Raw genomic sequence first — 8,805 nt, 5'->3', positions numbered from 1 at the left:
TTATACCTGATGATGACAAAAACTTGTCGAAACGTTGTACATTTGCTGTTATGTTAAACTTATATCAAAGTTTTTTTTCATTACCCATTCAAGCCATCTCCAACCATTATTAGTCTCAAAGTGAGTTCCTCGTCATCGAATTTAAAGAATATTTGTTCATCATCAATTCACATCGAAGATAATTTGCATTTTTTGTGCTCATGAGCGATCAAAAAGTTATGATAAATCGTATTACAAAGCTAGTGCTTTCGACAGGTGGACTTTTCTTCAGAGGTAAATATATGGATGTTCGAGGATTACACTTCCGATATTCCTCCAACATTCCATTAAATTAAAAATATATCAACGAAATGATGTGACAAGTTTCTAAACTATTAGTCTCTTTCAATCTAGTTACACACACACAACTCTTCTATGAATCTTTCAAATGGAATATATTCTTTTATTGGCAATATATCAGAAAAATGTAATTTATTAGGTTAGGTCAATATAATGAAAGTTTTCATTCGTAAACGCAATTTGACCATTTGCAGACGTACAGACTTACATATCTTACTCTTTTATTTCTTCCTTATCTAAACAAAAGAAAACAATTACTAAATAGTCTAAAATCTCCTATCCAACAACTTAAAATAGGTTTTTTTGAGTTGGTTAGTTTGATAAGTTTAAGATCCACTTCATCACGCGACCGAGTAAGTGAGGAAATATTGACTAAAGAAGGTTTAGGTGGAAAATCGCAAATCATCTTTAAAGGTACAAAATATATTTGCTAACTTTGAAATATTTATTAGGAAGGTATTTTTGGATATGCTACCACAAATATTTTATAACTATTGACAAAAGCGTGCGCTAGAGAATCAAATCGTCCTTTTCAAAGTGTGCCTGAAAAGGGAAGAAATACGGGGTGTATTAGAAATGAAGTGTATAAATTCAATTCATTAAGGACATAAAAGTATTTGGCAATTTTTAATGATATTTTAAATAAACTGGATTTATATTAGAGCACATGAAGGTTTGCGATGCTATAAATGGACTAAAACATTTACATTTAAGAATTATTAAGTTTTAAAACCTATCTAAGGTTCATTTACCAGTTTCTACAAAGCCCCACGCTGTTCTTTCTTCATCAAGAGGAGAGTCAGCTCGTTTGCCCCAGACTCCTTTCAAGTTGTTCCAGTTGTTGCTCCTCTTTCCCCACATTCCGGATAAGTTGTTCCATCCTCGCTTTCCCCACATTCCAGACAAGTTGTTCCAACCCCGTTTGCCCCACATTCCGGACATGTCGTTCCAGTTAGAGCCTCGTTTGCCCCACATTCCAGACAAATCGTTCCAGCTAGACCCTCGTTTTCCCCACATTCCGGATAAGTTGTTCCAGCCTCGCTTTCCCCACATTCCGGATAAGTTGTTCCAGCCTCGTTTGCCCCACATCCCAGAAAGATTATTCCAACCTCTCTTTTCATCAGCTTCATTTTCTACGTTTGCAAGTGCTGCTTCTAATGCCGGATCCGTATCAGTCGACTTAGATTTGACTTGTATAACGACGTAAAGTACAAATAAAAGATAAGCAACTCCAATCGTGGGATACTGCATTCTGTCCCTAGAGAAAAGAAATTTGAACGTAGATTTAACAATAAATTTTTAATTAAAGTCAAAGTGAAGTTGTAATGCTGTTACAATACCGAATTTTGTGGATGATTGGTTACTAAAGAAGATGGAGGATGTCTTTAAAAATACACTTAATATTCTTTTGAAACTAAATATCTTTTGAAAGAGCACTGTTCCTCTTAGAAAAAAAAGATACATAACAATTTACATAAATATCATCACGTTTTATCTGATCATGCCACGATGTACAAAATGTATTCAATATAAAGTACTATCACCAAATCTGACAAATAATGAAAACAGACATCTAAACAAAATTATCGACTTGAAATCCCTTGAAAGTATCATTGAGACTTTACATTTTTTACATGTGAATATTTGTTTACATAATGAAACAAAATACCTTTACAAGAAAGCAATTTTCAAATGTTTTACAAATTTAAAACGACTATGAAACGTACACAACTGATCAACTGATTGCTAATCTAAGAACTTGCAAGTATTTTACAATAAATTTGATCCAGCACTTGCAATAAAAGAAGCGTTTAAGCTACATAAATGTTCATACGTAAAAACAAACAAAACTGCGTGGAAACGAACTCAAAAGAGTACAAGAATCACACCAGAGGTCAAGGGTCAAGTATATGTTCGATTCCTGTGTTACAATGAGCCAGTCCTATTTATTGTATCAATGTTGTTGTTTTTTCACAGCTGATTAGATATGTAATTTTCTCGAATGGAATTTATTCAACAATCTATCTACATTAGGCAAATTAAGAAAATATTGTTTATATTTATCAAATCTTTCTGAAAAAGTCCCCCGGTGGGACAGTGGTAAGTCTTCGGACTTACAACGATAAAATCATTGGGTCGATTCTCCTCGAAGGACACAGCAGATAGCCCGATCTGGTTTTGCTATAAGAAAAACACACTTTCTGAAAATTGTAACATTACTACAATCTAACTGATCATTTTATTTAACGCAAGAACGCACTTGACAGTTCTCATTCGAATGTCACTTGATATTTTATAATATACTACTATTATGTTTGAAAGGGACGAGAGTAGTCCATGAAACATTTAGAAATTTTATTAAGTTAAAGGGTCTAAAACTTTAACACTTATTCTAGCTTTTAGCCTAACAATGGTGAAGATCGTATTTATTACTTTAACAATTTAGTTTTTTAAAGAAAAAAAGAAAACTCGACATTTCATCACTTCGGAGGTGAAAGAAACCTGTATTAATTAATATTCAGAAGAACAGAAAGAGAAAGTTGATTAGTTTCAAGGTGTACAGCGTGTAAAGCAAGTCAGCTTACAATTCAGTTAAGTTAAAATTACGGTAAAATAGAATACTTTATACACGTGACCGTTTACAATACGTCGTCCAAATCTCAGTTTGAAAAATGCAAGTTTATATTTTTAATATTCAAATATGAATCGTTCATCTAAGAAGTATAGAAAATTGCTCAGTAATTGATATAAAAGACTCCTTCCCGTTCTTGTTTTAAATTTATATTTTACATTTATAGTTAAGAGGTAGATTTAGCAGTTTTTGCCACTAGCTTCTTAATTTCAAAGTTAATTTGTTTTTGTTGCTGAACTTAAATCTATTCAATAGATTTTCTCTTCTTTGCGCACCGGAGGAATCGAAACTTAATTTTTAGCATTATAAGCCTGCAAGCTTACCCCTGGAAGCGTTAATAAGAATTTTATTAGATGAATTTTGTTAAATGACACTGTCGACTGTTTATTTCAGTGTTTAACTAACCTCTTCTGTCGAGGTCTGTGAAGATGTTGGTTAGTAATAGTATACACAGTGATTTCTTATACGTTACGAATATAGAACGAGCACAACGAATCTACTTTTAAGAAAGTAAAGTTTTACATCTTAATAAGCATGCAGTAAAGTTACCTTTACATAAGTATGCTCTTTGCTTTAAGAACCACTTCTTCACAAGACTGAAGTTACGTTTACGTGAAGCTATTAGCTCGTCTACAAAATCTGGAAAGGGCATTATCAAGTAGTCCGAGTAGATTTTGTGTCTATCAGAATGCACAATACTTCCCAGACCTTAATCGAATTTTGGCGGGATCTTTCACGTCAAATGGACACCTTTTACAAGGACAAATTGAGTTCTTCGGTGGGAAAAATATAAGAAAGGAATTTTGCTTCACTGTAGGCGTTGTTGAAATTTAATTTCGAGAGTTCGTTAATAGAGTAAAAATCGCTGAAAACAAAATTACGTATACGATAATTTAAAATCAGAAGCACACATACAAACTAATTCAAACACTCGACTTTTAAACCAATTGAACAGACATGCAAGTGTAATATTTTAAGCATTCAGAATTAAAGCTTAAAATTTAGCCAATAAAGTGGTTTCAGATAAGAGAAGACTCTTAAATGTCAAAACTACTGACTGTAATCGATTGCATATTGCCAAGCTAGTTTTTTAATACTCGTTTTTAGATAAGATCATATATAAATTTTATTCAACGTAACATTATGAAAAGAGACATCTGAACATAATCATATCCTTGAAATCTCCTAAATGTACCCTCGGATACTACACTTTTTATACATCAATATTTGTTTAGACAATGAAACCCTTTACATAAAGATAATGGTTCAAATGTCTTACAAATTAAAAAAAAAAAACATAACTGATAGCTCATCTGTGACCTTGCGAGTATTTTACACAACGTTTTGCTGAGTACTTGAATGACAAGCTCATTGCTAAAATATATTCAGTTAAAAGAAATATTTAAGCTGCAAAAATGTTCACATGTGAAACAAAAACAGATTTGCATAGAGATCAACACAAAAGATTGCAAAACTTATACCCAGAGGTCAAGATTCAAGCATGTATCCGATTCTCTAATTGAAATTCAAAAGTAGTTGGATTAAATCATAAAATAACTAAAAGACCACAACAACTAAAAAAAGTTAATACGAAACCCAACATTTTGGAAACTTACCATCACGGAATGTATATATATATATATACATATATATATACTTCTCCATTTGTACGCAAACTTAGATACAAAAGTCACATAGAAACAAATAAAATGATTCTAATCGTACTTGTCAAAATAACATTAATATTCCTAAGACTGTCTTCCCTGATGAGAAAGGCGTTAACATTAATATTCCTAAGACTGTCTTCCCTGGTGTGAAAGGCGTTAACATTAATATTCCTAAGACTGTCTCCCCTGGTGTGAAAGGCATTAACATTAATATTCTTAAGACTGTCTTCCCTGGTGTGAAAGGCGTTAACATTAATATTCCTAAGACTGTCTTCCCTGATGTGAAAGGCGTTTTCGAACCACTTTGTTGTATTTTACGCAAAGTATATTTCCAAGTAGCACATAGACCCTACAGCACTTAAGAAATATATTCAATGTGCGAAATGCTAAGGATAAACTTCCTAAGGAATAGTGTTTATTATACTTCATGTGTTAATTATGACAATGTGCTTATAGGTCAATTATCCAAAACTTCAAACGCTCGATAAGATGAACAAAAAAATAGAATTACAGTTAGACCTTACTGCTTATTCAGGTTTGGCAGAACATGCTTATAATGAACTCCATGATTTTACTTAGCAGACTCCTTCAATTCTTTCTAAAGAGATCAAAATTAACCTTTAAAAATGGTTATTTCTAGAAATATGGATTATTGTTGAAAAATGATATCCTACACCGTGATGAAGGAATCAATTTTCACCCTCCGTATTTTAATGAGTTTAGCTGTTGACGTCACCTTGGGTGTAATTCATGATGTGGCCTAGCTTATTTAGCTATGTAATACCTAATGAAGAAAGCTGATAAGGTCTTGAAAAGTTGGGTCTTCGTTTCAAAAGATTTTGGTCAATCTTTTAGACACTTCAATTCAATTCTCTGTTTTACATACATGCTTCACAACTTACTAAGTATCTGTCTGTACACAGAGACATACCCTATTTATACGTCTAATACTGCTGAGAGTCAGGCAAGTACTGAGTCAATTTTCGTTTTCAAAGTTGATTAAATACGCTTTGTTTTTCTAGAATGAATTGTATATTTACCCGTGCATGCGATCCAGAACAAAAACGCGCATAGTACTTTGGATGCGTTATAATGGTGACGGTCAAACCCCACTATTCAGTTAGGCAAGAGCATCCCAAGAGTTAGCGGATGGTGTTATCGACTATCAGCCTTCTCTTTAGTCTACCAGTTAAAAATTAGGAACAAGTAGCGCAGATGACTCTTGTATAGCTTTGAGTGAATATTCGAGACCAAAGAATATCCATTCTATCTATCCATCTGTTTATCTCCCTTAAATTCAGAGATAGAGAGGTATGGGAAAACATTATTGAAACTGTTATGTTCTGAAAAAAATTCGGAAAACCCAGTGAATGGAAATAATTTCGCGGTAGAAGTATGACATCTGACATTTTCAACCTGAGAAGTGCCTTTAATGACACTTGGTCTGAATGGCCAGAACAAAGACCCCAAAATTAAGACATAGCTGTCCCTAATTTATAACACCTGACAAGAAAGAGGGCAACAGTCAGAAACACGGCTACCCTTAACTCAATAGCAAAACTCACTGTCACTTTTATTATGCACCCATGACTGAAATTGTGTACGTGTTCAGCAGCATATCGCATACTTAAACCTAGGATCTTTCGATTCACAGTTCGATACCGTAACCATTAGACCAGCACGGCCCTCGTGACACAGATATATTTAAATCAATCTTCCTTCTCCCATTCGTGATGGGCCGTTCGTGACCTGGTGACTAGCTGTAACAGGCTCCGAAACTTGGTGATTAGCTTTAACAGACTCTAAAACCTAGTGACTAGCTTTAACAGACTCTAAAACCTAGTGACTAACTCTACCAGGCTCTGAATCCACTGATGAAAAAACGCGTTTCTCACTTTGGGGTTGTGGGTGCGCTATACGGGTGATAATAGAAACCCACTCCCCTTTTCGATCAGTAGATGAGAGTAGCCAAACCTATTCATGGTCATAGCAAAATAATCATTATTATATATATTCACAGAGAAATTTGCAATTTGAAACTGTGTATAGATAATCGAATATAGCTCAACGATCTCGACTCAAAATTCAAAACTAAATGACATCGATTTTTTATTATCTTTACTTGAAGCACGAAATTTTTTAATTTTCTCTGATAAAAACTCACAATTTTTTTATTTCCTGTCAACTACTGAATGATTTTATCTTTTTAAACTCTTAAAGTCGTTCTAACGTTGTGTCACCGTTCCCAGTCTCTGTTTAAATTATTCATAGATACCATTTTTACAGTTTTGCGATCTGTCTGGTTGTTTTATATGATACGTCCATGACACTGCTTTAAGGATATTTATCATGTCATTCAAACTATATAAATACGTTTATTTTCACACATTTTCATAATGCCAAATAGTAAATTTTGCTCTCAGCGATTCTAAACAGTTTTCTCTCTTTTTTTTTAAGAAAATCAAGTGTCTTGTCATCTAATGATGCGCATGAATGACGTGACTAGATCTCTACTGTCTTAATATCTTAGTTCTAGTGAAGCCACAAATAAGGGAAGATATATTTTGACAGTTTGTCTCCAAGGGAAGTGCTCCCGATAGGTTAGCTAAGCTTGAAAACTTATAACGTTAAAATTCTGGACTCGATTTTGCGATGAACACATCGCAGATACCATTCGGTTCAGCTCTGTGCTTAAACAAAAAACAATATTCTCAGGGGCAGGCAGGCAGGAAGAAGAATGACGGCAGGGAATAAACTGTACCTTTTACAACAATATGTTTATAGAAAAACAGCAGGGAATAAACTGTACCTTTTACAACAGCATGTTTATAGAAAACGGCAGGGAATAAACTGTACCATTTTACAACAATATGTTTATAGAAAAACAGCAGGGAATAAACTGTACCTTTTACAACAGCATGTTTATAGAAAACGGCAGGGAATAAACTGTACCTTTCACAACAATATGTTTATAGAAAAACGGCAGGGAATAAACTGTACCTTTTACAACAATATGTTTATAGAAAAACGGCAGGGAATAAACTATACCTTTTACAACTATATGTTTATAGAAAAACGGCAGGGAATAAACTGTACCATTTTACAACAATATGTTTATAGAAAAACGGCAGGAAATAAACTGTACCATTTTACAACAATATGTTTATAGAAAAACGGCAGGGAATAAACTGTACCTTTTACAACAACATGTTTATAGAAAAACGGCAGGGAACAAACTATACCTTTTACAACAATATGTTTATAGAAAAGTTATCTTTTCGATAACATTCTTTACTGGTGATATTTCATGGTCTTTTTCTTCGTGTTAATAAGCCCAACATGCTTCCCGTGATGGTGAATATAAGCCTGGCCGTCCTATATGCTGACATATATATCTTTAGATAATATGTTGTCAAAATCTCGATGGAAATCTTTGTGATGATAGAAATGTCACGTTTTGGATTTCGTTGGTAAAGTTATTGAATTGGTAGATAGGAGGCCGGAGACAGAATTGTTCTTGTCATTCAGCTATTAACTTGATCATAAAACCTTATTCTATCTCTCTGCTTATGTTTGTAATTCATCATCACAGTTCTGGCCCTCTACCCTTTCACCCCTATAGACATCAGGGCTTAAATAGGAAATTCGCGACGCGTAAACCAGCAAAGAAATGTACGATGATAATATATATACGCACACACACACACACACAAAACACAAAAGTAAGTGATAGTGCTGCATATGTATACATAAGTAAAATAGACATTTTCATAAGGTTGCACATAAGCACACGCAAAGTTAATTATGAAATGCTTTTAAACAACTTATAAATATTTATTACCCCTATGAAGTTTGCAGAATGGGGTGTTTCTTTCAACAAAACACAACTTCACTCACGAACTTCATAAAGTTCAAGCTTCACGAGGGACTAGTATTGGAAGTTATAAGTAAGACTTTCAGAACTCGCAAAGGATTCTCCGGAGACGACATGTGAGAAATTACAGAAAACTATTTGAAAATCACGAATAGGACATTCAAAACTCACAGATAGTCTCAAGATGACAAGTAAGACACTCGAAACTCACAGAGAATGGTATCAAATATAGCATAAAGAAACTCAGAATTCACTTGGACTTTTCTGAAGATGACAAGAAAGAAACAGAACTC

At 33.7% G+C, this 8,805-nt stretch overlaps 1 protein-coding gene across 2 annotated transcripts in view; it reads right to left on the bottom strand.

The window, feature by feature from the left end:
- LOC106457075 (prothoracicostatic peptide-like) overlaps nucleotides 1-8,805 on the bottom strand; it is a 59,984-nt gene that overhangs the window by 22,310 nt on the left and 28,869 nt on the right. Inside the window, exons 2-3 of one of the 2 annotated variants that reach the window (XM_022382895.1) lie at nucleotides 1,092-1,597; nucleotides 455-882 (exon numbers count right to left, since the gene is read on the bottom strand). In XM_022382895.1, the coding sequence (XP_022238603.1) occupies nucleotides 872-882; nucleotides 1,092-1,590 (510 nt within the window). In that variant the 5' untranslated portion in view covers nucleotides 1,591-1,597 and the 3' untranslated portion in view covers nucleotides 455-871. Of the gene's footprint in view, nucleotides 1-454; nucleotides 883-1,091; nucleotides 1,598-8,805 lie in introns of those variants that run through there. The other variant, XM_013916459.2, reaches the window with a different exon arrangement.

This window comes from Limulus polyphemus, unplaced genomic scaffold (assembly GCF_000517525.1).
Source record: "Limulus polyphemus unplaced genomic scaffold, Limulus_polyphemus-2.1.2 Scaffold289, whole genome shotgun sequence".
NCBI classification, from domain to species: domain Eukaryota; kingdom Metazoa; phylum Arthropoda; class Merostomata; order Xiphosura; family Limulidae; genus Limulus; species Limulus polyphemus.
Note: the sequence above shows the minus strand (reverse complement) of the source record. Positions and strands in the feature narration are given on the sequence as shown.